General features: G+C 32.6%; 1 protein-coding gene across 4 annotated transcripts in view; it reads left to right on the top strand.

Moving 5' to 3' along the window:
- CCSER1 (coiled-coil serine rich protein 1) overlaps window positions 1-18,877 on the top strand; it is a 1,261,997-nt gene extending 1,243,120 nt beyond the window's left edge. For all 4 annotated transcript variants that reach the window (XM_079153245.1, XM_079153247.1, XM_079153248.1 and 1 more), the window contains exon 11: window positions 15,612-18,877. In XM_079153245.1, coding sequence (XP_079009371.1) covers window positions 15,612-16,094 — 483 coding nt within the window. In that variant the 3' untranslated portion in view covers window positions 16,095-18,877. The remainder of the gene's footprint in view (window positions 1-15,611) is intronic.
- Window positions 18,878-20,543: the final 1,666 nt, after the last annotated feature.

Genomic DNA, 20,543 nt, shown 5'->3' with positions numbered 1-20,543 from the left:
TAGTGTGCTGCTTGTCATAGGATCATATGGATTTCATGTTATAGTTCAAGAACTCTGAGCCCAACCCCAGAACTACTAAGCAGATATTTTGGTGTATGTGTCCCCAAAATTTTTATTTCAATTGGCCATAAGATAAATATAGCAGTTGAGTTTTGCTTTCCACACTACCTTACTTTCTTCTTGTGGATGACACTGAACTTATGCATAGTTTTATACAAGAGCTACATAAAATTTAAAACATTGTAATAGACTATAGTTATCTCATGGAAGATAGATGGAAGAAAATGTACAAAAGATACAATGCACACTTTGCTTTTAGGAACCGTACAACTTTACACATATCTTCAACTCTCATTTATGAACTTGAAAGAGTGTTGCCTTGACCTGGTGAGTTAAGAACTAAGGAAGCATCTACAATATAATTTTTTGAAACCTTCTAGATACTAGAATGCTATAGAATTTGGTTTGTCTACTTACTAAATTTTCATAGCATGCTTTGTTAGCAATACTGCATTTTTTTTAATTGAGCTATTGTGTAGTAAAATGTAATTATGCAAAGCAGTAAGTACTGGAAAGCTCATGACCTCTATATTCTTTTTTTTATTTAACAAAGATAAATTCAATAAATAAATACTAAATGTCAGAGTCAGAACTACAGTAATCCCCTTTTCCGTATGGAATCTCATTTCAGAGGCTGGAAGTATATTTCTCTACCACTCATCCCCACATCCAATCAGCTACTTTGCAAATTCTAGAGAAAGAATAAATTTCAAAGTTCAAGGCTTGTTGTACTTTAGACTTACTGGACTTTCTGTAAAGAAAGCATGATTTCTCATACTGAAATGACTGGGGACTGGAAAAACACGCTCACTGACACAGTATAAATATTTTTGGAAGAGTTTATTTTGTATTGGAAAGACTCTGAGCAATGAAATCCAGTCAAGAACACCTTGATGCTATGCAGATTACTTTTCTGTCAATAGACTTTTCCAGACTAAAAATATTCTAGGAAAATTGTACATATATTTACCTCAAGGTGTTTTATCATTCATTCATATTACTGGAAAATATCAGTAAAAGTCTGTTTTTATATAAATCCTGCAAGCAAATAAAATATTACCTTTGGTCTTGAAATATATAGGTTATAAATCCAATACATGAGGTCATTTTTTATATTGGAAAATTAAAATTGATTTGATGTCCATATATTTTTTCTTTATATTTTCTCTGTACTTTAATTCTGTGTATAAACACCAATAAGTTACTTATAATTCTTATTTTAAGGTTTGCATTTTTCCCAGAGCTTTAAAAATTGATTCTTGCCTCCTATGTGAGGTATTTGAATCACGTGTAATAGGGAAGTTTAAATATACCACTATTTGTAACACAGTTCTATTCCTAACAAGTGTATTTATTCTGACTTGCCTTATTTTAGACATTTTTACCTTACATCAGTCAACATTGAATTGTTCAATCAAACTTCCTAAAAATACTGCTTCATTGTAACATTTAACTCAAATAAACTTTCAATACATCTTCACGGGATTTAAAATTACAAACTCTTTAAATTAGCAGCTATGAATCTATACAACGTTGACAATTTAAATACATGATGTTCTCTTGTTCCATCCCTATGTGAACATTCTGCCCTGGGTTGTAGTTCAGTGCTAGAGTATTTGCTTAGCAATCCTGAAGCACTGTGAGCAAAACAAAACTATGTGAATGTCCTACTTCACCTCAGCAAGAGAGTGTACTACTAACACTGTTCCCAAAACAGATCTTATGAATAAATACATACTACAATTTCCTAATGACAGAAATGCCTTATTAACTTAGCAGGAATCCAAATTATACTCATTCTGGAGGATATATTTAAGATAACTACTTTGTTTTATCTTTCTCTCTTTCTTCTATTTCACTCAAGCCCTTTCTTTGTTCATTTATTTTCAACAAATGTTTATCACACACTTACTTTATATCAGGAACTAGGCTAGGTGCTAGGAATATAGCCATGAAACATTTGACACAATTATTGCTTTTCATAAGACTTTTGGAGCAATGAGTGACAGACATTAAATAAATAATGCACAATATATGTACATACATATAACCACTATAAAGAAAAATTATGGATTGTATTTTTGTGAAGAGATTTTTTAAACATTATATCTTGTTTTAAATTGTGAAATATGAAAATGCTTAAAAATGTTGAGGGGACTGAGTTATAGTTGTCTAGTAAAAGTGAAGAGAGGAACATCTAGGCAGAGGCTAAAATATAAAAACTAAAGGACCTGAGGAAAGAGAAATCTTCTCATGCTTAAAACTATGAAAGTGCCTTGTATTGTTGGAAACTCAATGATCGAGGAAAATTATACTGAAAAGAAATTAAGAGAGGCAGGTGGGGCTAAATCATCAGGGTCACGTAGAGCACCAAAGAATCTGAATCTTCTTGAAGTTTCCTAGAAAGATATTAGACGTCAGTTCATGATTAAATGCATTTTTAAAACATTTCTATTCCTCTTTGTGGCCTGTGTATTGTATGAAGGTTCAGAAGTATTGGTGTAATAAATCTAGCATGAAATAATAAAGTATTGAACTAGAAGTATACAGGGAGAGAGATGTGAGCAAAATGGATGCAGAATAACTGTGAAATTATGATGGATTGAATGATAGGGAGTGAAAGAAAGAGAAAATGACAAATTCAGATTTTTTCTGTAGTCTCCATTCATTCACTTGTTCAACAAATATTATTAAAATTATTTAAGATGCAAACTAGATATGATACAATTATTATGAGTTCAGTTAGGAAAATAAGATTGAGATACTTGTGATATAGTCATAGAGATAGATGAGTGAAATTATGAAAAATAATTTAGATTGAAATACAAATTTAAGAGTCATGCACCTAGTTTCAAAGAAGAATAAAGTAAATCTGGACTATGTCATTGAGACCTTAACCCTTAGTTGGAAAAGGGCCCAGCAAAGAAGGTTGACCAATAGTAATCAGAGAAGCGAACCAAACGAGGGGTCTGAGATGCCACAAATCCCAAAAGATGACAGAATTTAAAATGAGGGTGATTACTCCATTTAAATGCTTCTTAATGCAGAAGAATGTGTAAACTGTTAAGTTTTCACCTTAATTTATGGGTCTTCAGGAGAAATAAAAGTCAAACTATGGTTGGATAATAAATAAAGAAGGAATTGAGAAGTTGAATCAACCAAAGAAAGAATTCTTTTGGGAACTCTGTTTTGACATAGGAATTATATGGTGGTTCTACGCATTTTTCACTATTGGTGTTGACTTGAAACACTTTTGTGTTACTATTGCAGTGACTTACTTAAATTTATTTTTATTTATACTGGTTTAATTTTTTAAGCAAAAATACTTTTCTGAGGCTAGGATTGTATGTTTGATTTAAATTGTGTGTGTTTTCCATCAGACGGTAAGAATGGATGAATGGATGAATAGTAAAAGGGAGAAAGAACCAAAGATAACAAGTAATAAAGTGATACAAACAAAAATAATAAGGGACATGCACTGTGTCTATAATCAGAACTACTTTTGGATTTAACACTCCTCAGACACCCTTCCACCTACAGTGATTTGTAGAAAATTGCTCAGATTATTCAGTACAGCACACAGTCTATTGAGTTGATTTCCTGGAAAACTCATTTGCTACCAACTAGCATCTGCCAATCTGTACTGATATTAGAGTGAAAACCACCTTGCTTTGGCTACAATATTGATTCACCTCAGCTCTAAATTCCAAATTCCATCGTTGCCTTTATTGAAAGGCGGGAGACCTCACCTCTGTAGCTGGGGAAGAATTACTCTTTCTGCCACTAGACAACTTCAGTCTGCAGAATGCAGACGGGACTACCCTTAGCCAAAATCCTGTTATCACTTCATCCCTTTTAAATTACAGATAATTACAGCACAACTAGCAAAAGTCAGTGATTATTTATGTAGACTTTATCATCACACACTTACCCCTTTACTTTCATTTCTCATAAACCAGCACAAACTATCTGCCATGCACTACCCTAAGAATTTGTCTGTTTATTCTTGATTTTTAGTCCACAAACTTAACTGCAATAATCTCATTTACATATCTACAATTCATGAGTGTTGCTGAAATGCGAAATAATGTCTAGCATTTGTAATTGAATATTCTTTTATGCATCCTTTTGCCCTTATTTTTCTGACATCAAATGCACAACTCATGTCCATGCATTGAAGTGAAAGTTAATGGTTCTGCATGGAAACACTAAGCAAACAAGGCTATGGGAAATCTTGAATTGATTGTTGACTTTACCATTAACAATTGTTATAATCCACGGCAAGTCACCTATCCACTATAGTCAGTTTCCTTACAAAATCAAGGGAAAACTACATTAACTTTATATCCCCTATGGAATCTTGAATTCTTTATTGTTAAATCAACAGAAATAAAAATATTCCCTATTTTCAATGGGAAAATTGTTATGATATTTGAAATTAATAAAATGACAATAACTGATAATAATCAAATGAAGATAATTGACAATAGCATTTTTAGGTCTTAGCAATTTGTGAGTTTCATCTGACTCTCATTGAATTTTGTGCTCTGTTGATTTTTTTCTATTTAAAAATCAATTTGAGATCTTTTTAGGGATGACTAACTTTGAAGCTGTCAGCCCATCTGTTTTCTCTTTGTTAAGCAGACTTCTGAGGTTACTCTGAATTTGTAAAGAAAATTATTTGCTTTGATAAAGCAGGTTTCAAAAGAAAAAATAGCCTTAGAATTTCTTTTTACACTCTATAGTAAGTGTTTCTAACACCCATAAACTCATCAAAAGTAGAAAAAAATGGTTGGTTATTTTAAAAAAATTGCTATTATTAAATAAACTTTGTATTTCCAAGGCTCCCTCTTTACCGAGTGAAAGAATGTTTTTATGAAATTCCTTGCTCCTTTAAAAATTGTTTCTAACTTATAGGTATTGATATCCTGGCCATAACTTTTCATACCATAATTCATTTTCTGCTGTATCTTATTTCTTATTTATTCTACATGAAAACATTTCAGAAAATTGGGCTGGGAAAAATGAATATCACTTCACAAATCACAAGGAATTCTCCATACCATATGTTTCCATACAAATGTTTATAATATTTTTTGGAGTTCTAATTTCTTTGAAGGACTTTTAAATATTATTAAGTCTCCAAACCATCCAGCAAAAAACATGTAAGTTCTTTTTCTCTGTCACATCACTGCTTTGTATTATGCCTCCAGAACTTTCATAAATGATGTCTGCTCAACCTTAAATTGTCCAAGCTTCTGAAAGAAAGCATAGCCAAATGTAACAAAAAAGGGTGAAATGTTTTTGAAATGTATACACTTCTGAAATGTAGTTTTGAATATTCTTTTAAAATTTTGAGTATAAATGGACCTTCAAAATATTTAACATCAACTAAGAAAATAATATTGTGAAAAATGCTCAATGCATTCAGTAAAGGTATCTGGTTGTAATGTGCCTTATTCTGGATTGTGTTTACCTACTAAACTTAATCTAAAAGAATTAAAAAATTGCAAAATCTAAAGGAATTTAAACAAAAGTGAAAATTTAATGTCAAAACCATTGAGCATGTGTATTTAAATTTTTGACACATGAAGAAATAGTATTTTATATAGGACTTAGAATCTAAAGACCATATATTACTATGAGTCATCTTAAATTAATTATTATCAAGTCTCAGCTTTCCCTCCACAAAAATGAAATGAAGCATTCATATCCAAACTTAACATACATTTATGAGGATAAATTGGGATGGTCATGTAAAAGCAATTTACAAAATTTAAACTGTACCATCAATAGAGTGCTATAATTATGATTACCATTTATAGGATCCCTAAATTATACAATGTATTTCAGAATATAGTGTCTTTACTCAGTGGATTATTCCTAGAAATAAAATTATACCTGTATTACACAATTCTGATATAAAACAACAAATAACAGTGTGAAATCGTAGTATTTGCAGTTTACTTCCTTTGTCATATTATCTATTAAATTAGGTAATAACATCTTTAAAAATCTCTTATCAGAGCTTATAGGGTAAAATTTATTCATACGATAATTTAAGCAAAAATTTAGGGCTCATGTTATTTTATCATGGTTATTAGGCCTAGAAAACAAGAGAAATAACAATAATCTAGATTATTCATCAATGTTATTATATGCATTTATTCATTTATTCAATAGAAGAAATATTTCTACCTTGTAGAGCAATAGCAATTGGCTATAAATCCTATGACTTATTCACACAAAAGACATCATATGAATTTAAGGACTTTTTTAAAAGATTGTTCTTTGAATATTACTCTCCAGTAAATATTTTAAAATCTCACATGTTCTAGGTATTAGACATCTGTGTGTCTACACATCAGAGTCATTTTTTAAGTTGTTGCAACTACAATTGTTGTAAACATAAAAATTATTTCCTATTCATTTCCCTTAGGCTTAAACCATCACTCATCCTTTTTATTTAGAAATCCTACTTTTCTGGAATATCAGCTGTGTAGTTATAATTTCTCAGCTGTCTTCTGAAAGGAGTCCTTCCCTAATTGCACTCCCCTACTGCTATTATAAGCATCATCTGATATTCTCATTTGAGTCACCTTTTAACTAAGGAGAATTACACAGAACTGGTCACACTCTTCCACATACATATCTGTTAGTTCCACAAACACTTGTGATTCTCCAGGACTTAGATATACCCAGGGTTTCTTTACTCTAGATGTGAACCGAATAGGGAAGCATATACCTGGTGACTTATGGGGGAAATTGTCCATGTTTTCACTTTCCTCTAGAGGAGAGGGAAATGTTATCTTTCTCTCCTGGTAATCATGTGCTGGCCAGCCTTATTAACAAACCCCTTGCTTACTCTATGCATATCCTCTAACCCTGGTTGAGTCCTAAATACCCAGCAGGACAATTTAGTATCCCCTATAGGATTTAGGAGTGAGGTTGAGCCAAAGAAGTAATTTAACTCCAGACAAATTTTTTCCTTCCTATGCTTCTTGGTAATTTTTGCAATCTGAAAGAAACAGGTCCTATCAGCCAGCACTTTTGAATGTTTCTTTTTGGTTAATACTTGAATTTATTACAGAGCTTCCTGCTTGCAAAGCAGTAACTGCTTCTGTATATAATCTCTCTGTGGTAGTGTTTCCTAGACCTTTAACAAAACTCTTATCACTGAAAACACATTCCACAGCTAAGGTTGCAAACACATGTACAACAGTGCCAAAACCTTCCACAAAAGTTGTCCCGCTATTCATAACTGCTTTAGAATTTCTATCCCTCAGTGCTGACAGGAAAAGGGCAGTCTGTTACTTTTCATAAATGTGGTCAGAGACTACACTGACACTTCAGTGGTAGTGATTGAGAAAAAGTAACATTTAAAGTGCATCTGTTGACATCACACCAACACATTATGGGGTGAAAATCAAAGGGGACATTTGTCTTTCAAGTAGTTTATGACACTCTATGTTTTCTCCTTTCTCTATTTGCAAAGTAAAAGTTGGTTTTGTATGTTTTGTTTTGTTTTGTTTTTAGTTTAAGGCCTTTGTTAGAGCAGTGAGTGAAATGCTGCTAATTAAATCATTGGCACTCTAATGCTTCCTTGCTTAGTCTGAATAAGGGAATCTTCAAAATTTTTTAAATTTTAAATTTATTTATTTTCTTATTTTTTACATACTGCTTTTTGATTCATTGTACACAAATGGGGTACATCATTTTGTTTCTATGGTTGTACACGATGTAGATTAATACCATTCCTGTAATCATACATGTACATAGGGTAATGATGACTGTCTCATTCCACCATTTAAATCTTCAGATTTTATGCACCACACTATATAAGTTTTTATGTGTCATTATTGAGCAAAATTTATGTTTACAAATGCTTCTAATGTTTATTAGTACATTGAATTGGTTAAGTAAAAGACATTATTTAAAAAAAATAATAAATAAAAATAAAGGCCAAGAACAATACCTGGTATGTAATAAACATGAAATGTGTTTACAAAAAGAAACAAAATGAAAATTATAATGACTTAATTTTGCTCTCTAATGACCATAGTATTTAAAAACAAGGATATGAGTTTATGTATAATGGCTTTTCTCTTTTGAGATGCACTTGCATTTGACTTTTATCTGTCTAATTTAGGAAAGCATATTTTAGGGCATTGGTTCTCAACTGGGGACAATTTACCCACTCACATCAGGGGATATTTATTTGGCAATGCCTGGAGACACTTTTTGGTTGTAACAACTGGGTGCTGATGCAGCTGGTAGGTACAGGCCAAGAAGACTGGTTTACACCCTTCAATAAACAGGACAACAACAAGGAATTATATGATTCCAAATGTCAGTAGTGCCATGTTGAGAACCCTTGGCTTAGAACCAGATTATGGTATTCAAACTTTTGAGTTCCAATTTATATTCTATTATTCACTGAACCTGGAATCCTGGGTGAGTACTGAAGTGCAAAGGTTTCAGTTTTCTTGTCTTTAAAACAAATAGAAGTCCTCTAATAGATATAAAAAATGATGACACATAAAACAGCACATATCTTTTCACATTGCATATTCACTAAATCTTGGATGTTATACATAAAATCTGAGGCAAAATGACATCAGATTTCTAGAATTCTAAACACAATTCTTACACAGGGTAAGCTCTGGATTCAGAGCACCGAAGAGTCCTTTCCCACCCTACGTCCTTTCACCTTTAGATATCACATAGACAAACATGTTGAAAGCCCCTATCCCTAACCTGTTGAGTGTTTGCTGTTGACAGTAATTTTTTTTTTTTTGTCTGAGTGTAGAACACACTTGGAATTTTATGAAGTTTTTCAATAATAGAAAACCTACTATTTTCCTTTCCTTGACATCATTTTAAATTACTTTATTCAAATCTAATCCTTCTGACAGGCTCAAGTTAAGTCAGTTATGACCTTCATTAAAACTAGATTAGAAACTAGTGGGATGGAGTTTTATAAGAAAAGATCTTTGTCTCCAATAGCAAATCCTCTAGGTAATAGCACATTCCTCTGGAACATATAGAAACTATCAGTTTCCTTTAAGTGGTGTGCTTCAATGGGAAGGGTACTTTGAACAGGATACTTCCAATGAATTCTTACTTAAAATATGTCACAGTGCTAATTTCATCTTTCTTAAAATAATTCACAAAGATCATTAGAAAAGGAGTGGTAAAGAGACCCTTAAAGAATCTCTAGGCCTAACTTAGTTTTCATGGATAGGAAGAAAATAATAGTGAAGATCAGGGCTAGCTTGAAAACACAATGGGGGAACTGAAACTAAAATCATTATTTAATGGTGTTCAAACAATATTCCAGTATATGTTTAAGATGGAATTTTTGGAATTATTTGGGGGGAAAATGATTTGTTAAAAATAAAAAAGAATATAATCTGAATTATATTGGGATTAGATAACAGAATGATTCAAGGCAACTAATATACAAACAATACATAAAATGAAAATACATGAAATACTTAGATTTCCATTTGTATTTAATGACTATTTGTATATGCCTTTATTCAAAGCACTTTTCATGTATACAATCATATTTAGCAACACTTAGTTTCTTGACATCATAATGTTGCAAGTTTCTGTTATTTTTAGATTCATATATTGATGTATCTGTGATAAATTAATTAACATACTCACTCTAGAGTTCATCATTTGTTTACTGATAAGGTATTCAAACTCTGAGGTGCTGCCTCTGAACAAGTGAAATGACCTCCTCAACCTTGAGGCTACTAGACCAGTATTAGGAGGGTCAGTCATCTGTTGAATCTTTAACTAATATGTTGCTGCTACTACTAAAATACCAAATTTTATTTTTTTTAAAATTGGAACTTATTCTGACCACTGGCATTTGCATTTCAAAATCCAAAATGTTTGCATAAATGGTGATAATGAAATGCAAGATGACACTGATTTTAAAACACATTATTGAGTTAAAGATATTTTAATGAGAGTATTTTCATACCCCTGGCTTTGGCCAAGGAAATGTCTCCATCTGTCACATTTATACAACAGAAGAAAGAGGTTAAGAACTGTCACTCTACAATCTCTCTCCTTTGATTCATTTTCTACAGTATCGACAAAATGTCCTTAAAGTGATTCTTTTTTCAGGTGTGTGATCTCTAATGTTATAGATCTCTGTCATATTGCTTTGGTGGTTATAAAAGGTTTGTTGTTTCTTCAGGGCATTTGTTGTACTTACATGTATTTCTGGTGCCCTTTTTGGGAAAGGTATAACTAAAGGGAGTGAGGTTACAAAACAACTCTGAGAGATGGACCTCTCTTTTGGGAAAAGCTACTCCCAACTGTTTTTCAGAAAGAAAGCAATATATATATATATATGCTCAGTGCATGGTAGTTTAAGACTCAGGTAACATGCCATCCTCTATGGGTCAAATTCACTAACCTATTAATGAAAGGTAATTTTCTATGGAAAGAATATTCTATACTAGATAGACCCTTTCAGTTAGGAATCATGTTAGTGGATTCTTTTCTGGAGAGGTGTGTAAGTGTGCATTTTATGATAGCTTCATTTTGTCCTTTCTTTAATTGAGTTCTGTACAATATTGGTGCCACACATGTAGAGTTATCACTCAAAAATATTTTTAAGCCAGGTGCTGTGGTGCACATCTACCATCCCAATTACTCTGGAGGATCACGAGTTCTAGCCCAACCTGGGCAACATAGCAAGAATCCACTCAAAAAAAAATTATTTTTCAAAAAATTTTAAATGCTTTTATTTGTTCTAATTAGTTATATATGACAATAGACTGCATTTTGACACATTATCTCTAAATGGAGTATAATTTCTTCATCTAGTTGTATATGATGTAGAGTTAAACACTGGTCATGCAATCATATGTGCACATAGGGTAATAATGTCCAATTCATTTTACTATCATTCCTATCTCCATATCCCCTCCCCTCCCTTCACTCCCCTCTGCCTAATTCAAAGTACCCCTATTCTTTCCAACCCCTCCTGCCCCATTGTGAATTAGCATTCATATATCAGAGAAAACATTCTGCCTGTGTTTTTTGGGGATTGGCTTATTTTGCTTAGCGTGATATATTCTTCAGTTCCATCCCTTTACCAGCAAATGCCATGATTTCATTCTTTTTTCAGGCTGGGTTTTGCCATGCTTTAGTATTATGACAGGAGTAATTTTGTATATAAAAAAAATCATGAAAGAAAGAAGCAGAGTATAATTTTAATATTTGTGAAACAAATATTTGTAATTGGAATGCCTTCAGTATCATACCATCTCCAAAAGCTTTATGTAATGTAAAAAGGGAATATACCTACATGTGGATGAAACTGAATCATTGAGATAAATGCAAAAAGACTACCAAATGCCAAGCAACTAAAGACAAAAGGAATTTCAATGAGAGGCTGGTATGACTAATTAATGGATCAAAGAAACTGAAATAAAAGTGTGGTTTGTTTGCTTGTCTCAGATTAGCACCCCACATTTTGCTTGTTTGCTTCTTTTTCTTTTCTTAGTGGTATAAAAAATAATAATGTGTTTTTAAATAAGTCAGTGGCATCTTGAATTTTTGAAATGCTGGCAAAAGGCTCCAGTGTGGAGGGAAATGAGAAGAAGTCAAGTACATATATGAAACAAAGAATTGCTTTTATTACAATGTGCACACTTGAGTGATTCATCACTAGATTTTTTATTCTTTTGTACTCTGCTAGAAACTCTAGAGATAGTTAATAAACTTGCTGTTTCATAGTTAAATTGTCCAAAGACTAACATAGTCATATGAGTTTGGGGAAACAATTCTAATTTTGAGGAAAATGTGGCTAGGCATATGCTATGAAAAGTCACTTCAGGGAAGTGATCCCAAGAACTTCAGAAAGAATTAACATAGGGAGTTATTATTTTCCTCTGGGGCAAAGCAACCAAATATATATATGCATATATATGTATACGTGTGTGTATATATACACACATATATGTACATATATACACATATATGTACACACATATATATATTTTTTTTTGAATCAAGGGAATCTTCCCTATATTTTTCTAAACATGTTTCAAAACATCAAATTAAATATGTATTCTAAACTTAGAATTTTAGAACTTGAAAAGAAGTGAATGATTGTTAGGGTTTCTTCAAGATCTACATTTACTATCTTCTATTTTAATCATCTTATTTAATGGCTTCGATGCTGAAGTCATATGGGGGGACATATACTTGTGTGTGTGTGTGTGTGTGTGTGTGTGCGCGTACATATATTTATGTACATATTTATGCAAGGTCACACAGTTCAATAGTGGCATAGCCAAGATTGGAGTCTTTTGGCTAAAGACTCGTTGCTCTTTCCATTATGCCAAATTGTTCTATAATATATTAAACACAAACAGGACACTTAATGTGGCAGCTGCTGTGAGGTGACTCCTTTCTTCGGCCTGAACCCCACACTTTCAGGACTCAGGTTTCATTTTCACAGTTGCTGAAAATGTTGGCAACTGATACTTCTCAGGAATATCATCTCAAGGAATTTCTCTCTAAGGGGAAAAAATGGCTACTCACCCAAGGGAACTCGCCTTCCCAGAATCCACAGATGTTCAATAGTAGGTTGACTTATACATATAAGATTCCCAACTACTTGCCTGAATTGGGGAGAACTATGAAAAGCCATCCTAACTTCAGACCTCCCTGAATCATCAATTGAGACAAGTTAATTGCGTAGAATTTAATCTCACCCTCTACCTCACTTTGCTTTCTTCATTCCTCCATAGGGGTTGGCCAGGAAATATTCCTCAATAAACTTCCTTGTAAAATCTGTTATACAGTCTTGTTCTTAGAAACCAAACTATAATTATAAACATAAAATTATTACAATATTCTAGAGAAAATTACTTTCTTTTAAAATTTAGATGGAAATGCCTTAGGTTCTGAAGGATTAAATAAACACCTATCAAAGTAATTTCATGGTCTATTGGTCACTTTATATTGTTTTTTGTTATTATTATTACTGTTGCTATCAAGATAAGAATGTTCAAGATATAATGTTAGGTATTTTACACACAATAGTTTATTTCATATTCAAAAAATCCAGTTTGAAGACATAGGTATAAATATAAATCTTCCTTTCACAGATGAGGAAGTTGCAAACAGGAAAATTAACTGACTTGCCATAGTTACTCAGCTAGAAGATGTGTGATTCTGATTTATTCTCCCTTTGAATTTTAAGCTGCCTGAAGGCAAAATCCAGATCTCTTGTGAACAGAATGATTGCCCAGTATTTATGCAGCACCTTTCCTTCTGTAGTAGTCAATAAATATATACCACATAAACAGATTAATTCATAAATGGCCCCAAATCCAGGTTATTAACCCCTATGCTAAACAGTCTTCCATCTCCATTTAAGCCCTGTGGTTAATGGTGAATAAAACAGAGAACTTTGGGGGAAAAAAATCTATGTCAAATAGATAGGAATGAGTGATTTAAATATGTTTTTTTTCTTATTAAATTGCTAGTGAGATTTTTCATTTTTTATGGTAGATTCTCATGTATTTTGTAGGCGCCTGATATAATATTTGGGAAGGAGGACTGAGGCTGCCTGTGGGCTTGAGTTACTTGATCTCTTTTAACATGATTTTATTAAAACTGTATGTTCAATCAAATACATCCCAAAAGGGCTAAAACAATTACATAAAGAGAACAATGAGCTGTAGTGAATGCATGTAATCCCTATGACTTGGCAGTTGAGGCATGAGAATCACAAGTTGAAGACCAGCCTCAGCAATTTAACAAGACCCTGTCTCAAAATAAATAATAAAAAGGTCTGGGGATGTAGCTCAGTGGTAGAGTGCCCTAGTTCACTCCCCAGTAACTGAGGAAGAAAGGAAGGAGGAGGGAAGAAAAGAAGGGAGAGAAGGAAAAGAAATGAATTTGTACCCAAATGTAATATTAGATAAGTGGATATGAAGTTTCTGTCTTCTCAACTTTTCTAGGCAACATGTGTAGAAAAGATCAGCACAAAAAAATAAATAAATAAGAGAGATGATGGACACATTAATCAGTTTGATTTAAACATTGGCCTTTGTATATCAAAACATCACATCATAACCCATAAATGTATACATTAATAATATGAAAGCTAAAAATAAAATTAAGAGAAAAAAAGAAATGTCACTGCTGGTATTCTCATCATAGATTGACTGATGTCTCCTTGGTTCCCAAACAAAATATTTTCTCACAATACTCACAAGTAGTACCCATGATATGTCTAACTTTTGGCTGTGGATAACTAAACACAGGTTGATTAAGTATCCATTAGTAACAGATTCAACAATTAAGAAAACATCTGTGGTCCTGTCACAGACATGGGGAGAAATTAAAAGCTCATATTTCTAAGTAGGTCCAAAACCAAGAGTAGTGAAAAAGAGTGAAGAAAAACAAAGCTAGTAACATATAGAATCAATCGAATACAAATTAGTTGATGCATAAAGGGAAGTCTAGTGGAGTAGAGGAAGGAGAATGGGAGAGGGGAGGGAGGACAGATGGAGAAAGCGGGGGATCATGAACTGAAATAATTCCCATGCATCTATGAGTTTGTCGGGATAACCCCAACTATTATGTATGACTATAAAGCTCTACTTTAAAAAAAAGAATTTTAAGATGTCAGGCTGACAGGTGCCTTTTAATAAGAGAAAAATGCTCAGGGAAGAATAGGTTTCACAGTTTAAAATTAATTTTTTTGGTTTGATGTAAATTAGGGATGTTAATTACACAACAGAGTACTGACAGTAGATAAGCAAACTGGGGTCTAAGGAGAGATCAGATTTTCAGATTTAATTTTCAAGGGAAAAAGGAAAAGATGGATTTTTAAAGTATATACCAATTGGATGTCATGTAAACAGAAATTTTCACTGGCTCCTTTAGCAAGTGCTGTACCACCTGCTGCCATCTAGATAGCTCCTCTCTCTCTCCCTGCCTCTTTCTCCTGTTTTCTTCTCATTCTTTATAGCAACAATATGTTCTTCACTTTTTCTGCCACCAGTACAAGGAACCACCTAACTTCAGTTCTTACCTCAATGTGTTTTTCTAAACTAAGATAGTGCAATCTTCAGAGGAATTTGAGTGCCAGCTTGGACTCTGTACCTCCTACACAGCAGGATTCAGTAAGCTATGTCTAATATGCATTTCTAGTAACACTCTGGGTATATACTTAAATAAATATAAAATACTAAGCCAACACAAATAACTGCCTCATGCATTAATATTCATTACTTATTAAAATAATCTGTAATTTTAGATAATACTATAAAATTCAAATTTAGGAAATCAGATAAATTAATTTCCAAATGCCTTCTATAGTAAATTAACCATTTAACTACTATGAGTAGAAGTGTTGCACAGAAAAACTTTAATCTCATGGAAATTTCTATTGATGTTTTTCTTAACCTCTTTGAAAAGTTGAGCTTTTGAGCACTCTGCATTCTATGTACACTATGAATATGTTCTTAAATTCATCTTTCCCTCTCTGCATCTTATTCTAGGCTACATATCGAAATCGAATTGTGAACCAAAGTCTCAACACAAGGGACAGAAAAGCAATACATACTCCCACCGAGGACCGTTTTAGATACGCAGCAGCTGACCAGACAAGCCCCTATAAAAACAAGACCTATCAACTATCAAGTTTATGTTTCAGTAATTTCTTGAAGGACAAAGAATTAGCAGAAGTTATCAAACACTCCAAAGGAACTTATGACACCCTCACTTCAGAGGTTACACAGAATTTAAGAACCACTGTTGCGCAGAGCTCCCTGAAGCCAACAACTAAGACGGATGGGCTTTCCATGTTAGAGAAACCAAAGGAACAAGCTGCTGTGGGCCGTCAGCCTTCAACCTTCACAGGCAGGTTTGGACAGCCACCAAGAGGGCCAATCTCTTTACACATGTACAGCAGGAAGAATGTTTTTCTCCACCACAATTTACATACCACTGAGCTGCAGACTCTGGGCCAGCAGGATGGGTAATTAAGTCGCCCTATTTGTGTCTCTGGGTAGGATAAAGATGGTTCACATTTTTTGTGCATAGTTCCTATTAAAAATTGTCATGTAGTTTTTATTACTTTCATTTTTAGTCATAAACAAAGACCTGTAGGCTTTTAAAAATTATTTTTATTTTGAAGAATGAGGGTTTAAGCATGTTAATTGATTTAGGTTGAATTGCCTTGAAGACTTTGCTATACATATGTGTAATAAATGGGACCATCTTGCTGGTTTATAGAGTCCATAATTTATTTATCTTTTATCTCTATCGTTTACTGTTGTGCATTGAGGCACTGAGGTTTCGGAAGGTAATATCAAATAGCACTCTGTTTACTATGTTGATGGTGTTACTGTAAAAATAGATATGAAGTATAAATAGGTAAAGGAATTGTAAAGAATATTAAACTACACAATTAATAGAAGGAAGAAAACAGAGGGAATTTAAAGTCTTATATTTGGTGGTGTATTTATCTGAGGGGCGAAGCTTGTTTGCATGTAACCTAGAGATGTGTTTGTCTCTATTACATACATTCAAGCTTGAAATGTTATTGGCAGGGTGGGGGATTGTTTGTTTTATTCTTTAAATTTTTAGTTCAGACTAGTTAACAAAGGATTCCAGACAGAGTAATTGTTAGCCAAATAGGAAATGACAGCTCTGATCGTCACAAAATTTTGCCTTTAGTTTTAGCTATTGATATAGAAGTACCACAGTATAACATGGTGAGGTGGTAAAGTTAGCTGAATTTTTAAAAATGGTTTATAAGGCATGATACCCCGTGTTCTTTGAGTCACTGTATCACATTTTTTAAAATTTCAGGGATAAAATATTCTAAGGAAAATATTCATTTACCTCCCTTTTCTTATGTTTTAAATGTGCATTTATTTTTATGTACATCATTTTGCTTTATATGCATCAACCCATAAGACTATTAACTGAGGAACAGAAGGTGAATTTTTGATATCCTGGGTATAATGCTCTGACTACAGACAGATTTAGAAAAAAAGGAAAATATATGTGAACTTTGGTAATTTGATCTTAGAGATAAACTTCTAACAGAAATATTTAAAACATTTGATGGTAAATATTTCTCTCTGACAAGTAAGATCTAATATATATTGCATACTTAAGTGCACAAGAGATAGATCAATAAATCTAAATAAAATAATTTCATGTTTAATAGTAATAGAGCAGTATCAAATGGTAGACATAAATGCATAAATAAGTAATTTTAAAAGGACTATTGGGAATCAGGGCTGCAGTTCTTTTATATAAAGATCAGAACTAGTAACTATATCCACATTAGGTAGAGTCCATGCAAATTGAAACTGTCATACCCACTGCATGATCTGTTTCCCTTGCATTCTCTAACAGACAGAATCCATCAGCATGCACAAATGAGATGAATAAAGGGAAATTGAGATAGCAGTTTTAGCATGGCATATGACAAACCTGCTTAAATCAAAGCTATATGTGAAACGCATCTCCTAATATAAAATTGTGTTTGAGCTCTAGGCTTTAGGGAAAAAGCCATTAGATCCCCACTCCCCTGCTTTAACTATCGAACTTTGATAAATTTTCAAACTTTGATTGGAATTGACAGTAAGGAGTACAGAGAATATTTTGTACTTGGAATTTTGATTTTTCCAAAGGAAGACACGTGCATCAAGACAAACTTTCACCAAATGTTTTCTTTCTTTGTGTGTTTGTAATTCTGCCAAAAGAGAACAATACACATTGCAATTTGCTTGACTTAATGAGACTGCTGTCTAAAATTCCCACCATACTTTAGAAACTATAATCTTCATGCAGATATACATTTTGAGCAGGACAATATTTAAGAAATTATAGAAAAATTATGATTATTAGTTGTGGAATTCAGCTTGATTTGTATTGAAAGTTCCTGTGTTGTTGCTAGAATATTTTAAACCTGTAAATAAATAAGCATGATAAAATAATCAAGGATTTTTTCCCAGGATATGGAAAAACTATGTATCACAAATAATGTTTTTGATTTGAATTTTTGGAGTTTATAGTTTTGTTTTCCTGGAATATAGACTTTTGAATTATACTTTGTAAAAAATAATCTATTTAAGAAAATCTGTCATTTAATAGAAATTTTAAGAGATGTTTTAAACACTAGTATTTTCTTGAAAAATCTTTTTTAAAGCTGAAACATTCAAAAAGAAAACCTGGATTAAACCGTTCAATTTTAAAAGGAGGGGTATTTTTTGGAAATATCATCTTAAAGCTGTTTTGTATCAGTATTTTCAACATTGTTATAATATTATTTGTAATACTCAGTGTAACTCAGGCCTGGAGAAGGTGTAAGCCCACTGTGCTAATGTAGATCAGTAACTGTAATACAGGGGTCTTTTGTAAGTTCCTCTTGTGTAGATATTATGTCATAATAATGGCATGTGGGCATTCTTTCAGCAAACTGAATTCTTTGTACTCAAATCTCTAGTTTTCTAAGACAGTTCCATGTATAAAAATGATTTATACATCTCTCCAAGGCAGTACATATCCAAAGACATGACACCAGGGGGAAAAAGTGCTTGTTTTTCTGATGAAGCAGTGGTCTTGTCTTTTCCTTCTTCTTTCTTTTGTGCATGTGTATGTGTAGCTAAACCTAAGTAACCCTGTAAAATTTCTGCTGCAAACTGTCTCTTCTAAACTCAGAATGTGTTTTAAAGGACACTTATGAAGAGACATCCCTTGAAGGAAAGCTGTTTCTACCTGAAATAAACTATTCACACTTTTGTAATGACTGGAATGTGAAACTGTATTTCTTTGAACTCAGTGGTTTTTTTTTTTTTTTTTTTTTTTCCCCAAATAATTTTATACGCTAACAGAGTCACCATAAAGCTAAGAATTATCTCTGAAATTATTTTTGCTTCTTTGGAACACCCTCATCTTTGTTCAAATGACACCGTGAAATTGATGCTGTATTGTGAAAGATAGAAATTTACCAGGATCAATATGCTCAGGGTAAGAGCCTAGAGATACATTTTATTAAAATTATTTTTGTTTTATAAATATATATATATGAGAATGATAGTAATCTGACAGATAACATTAACCAATTATAGGCATGTACATACCTTATTTAAAATGTTTCTAAAGGTTTTCAATCTTAATTGGGTTTTATGACCTGGGTTTTATTTGTTTTTCAAAATTTAATCCAAACCCACTGTCATTATTTTCTGATCATTGAGCTCTTGTTGAATTCAAGGGAATTTTACTTTTTCTTTTGTTTTGTTTGCCTTTTCTGCTTAATAGAGATAATACCACCCCCCAAAATACTAATTGTTTTATTATTATTATCAGATATTTAGGGACCATGTCCCTAAAATATGTGATCACATTCTATTAGCCTTACTAGGCACTTTCTTGGCTATTTAGTTACTGAAACACCAGGAACAGTTAGTTTATTGAATGGCAAGTCCTATTTCTCTATATCCCTGTCATGATTACCTTCCACATTATCAAGGGATGGTAAAGCATATCTGTGGTCATTTTTAATAATGGGCATAATCTTATAACCTCACAACAGATTTTTTTTATAATCTCAACCCATTTTTTATAATCTTGACCCACTTTCAGAACTTGTATTCTGAGTAGCCATAGAAGGAAGAAGTGTTTCATAATGTCCTAGGACTCCACTGAACCAAGCCCACCAAGCATGCATAAAAAGAAAAGGGTATGCTCCAAAGCTGGTGTCTATGATTATCATCCATGTGATTAAGTCACATGCCCCATGACTGGAAGAGTTTTCCTCACTAATGTCACTAATATATCTGCTTAAATGTAGCACTGATTCATTTTTACAAGGATTTTTTATTGCACTCTAACACCTGACTCTGTTTAGGCATAATTATCAGGTTCTTTTACATATTTTATATATAAACATATATATGTATATATATGAATATATATACACATACATAAGAAATATTTCAAGCACACAGTCTTTTAGAAATATGCTTCATCTAGAATTAAAACCTTTAAAAAATTTCTTTTTATTTCCCCCCCATGTTCTAACTTTGTCATGTCAACTCTAGGCTATATGTAATTGCACAGCAGGGAAGTTGGAATATAAAAACTAGTATTTGTTTTTATAAAAAACTGAATTGCATTGTAGTATAAGTGCAACAAGCCAAGTAACCAGCAACCAAACAAAGAAGCTCACTTCTCCATTAAGATACATTACCATTGTCAAATTTTTATTTTAAAAATTTTCTCTTTTGCAAAGTTGTTTCACCAATAGACAGAACTACAAACATATCGATGGACAGTGTGTTATGAGGAATTTAAATTTTGCTCAAATCCAGTTCTAGTTTGAGGAGTATATCTCAAAAGCACAAGTAAGATCTCTTTCTGTAGTTACATTACCTATTGAAAACAATGGAGGAAGTCTACCTGTTTACTATGAT

This window comes from Sciurus vulgaris (assembly GCF_902686455.1).
Source record: "Sciurus vulgaris genome assembly, chromosome: 9".
In the NCBI taxonomy this organism is placed as follows: domain Eukaryota; kingdom Metazoa; phylum Chordata; class Mammalia; order Rodentia; family Sciuridae; genus Sciurus; species Sciurus vulgaris.
Note: the sequence above shows the minus strand (reverse complement) of the source record. Positions and strands in the feature narration are given on the sequence as shown.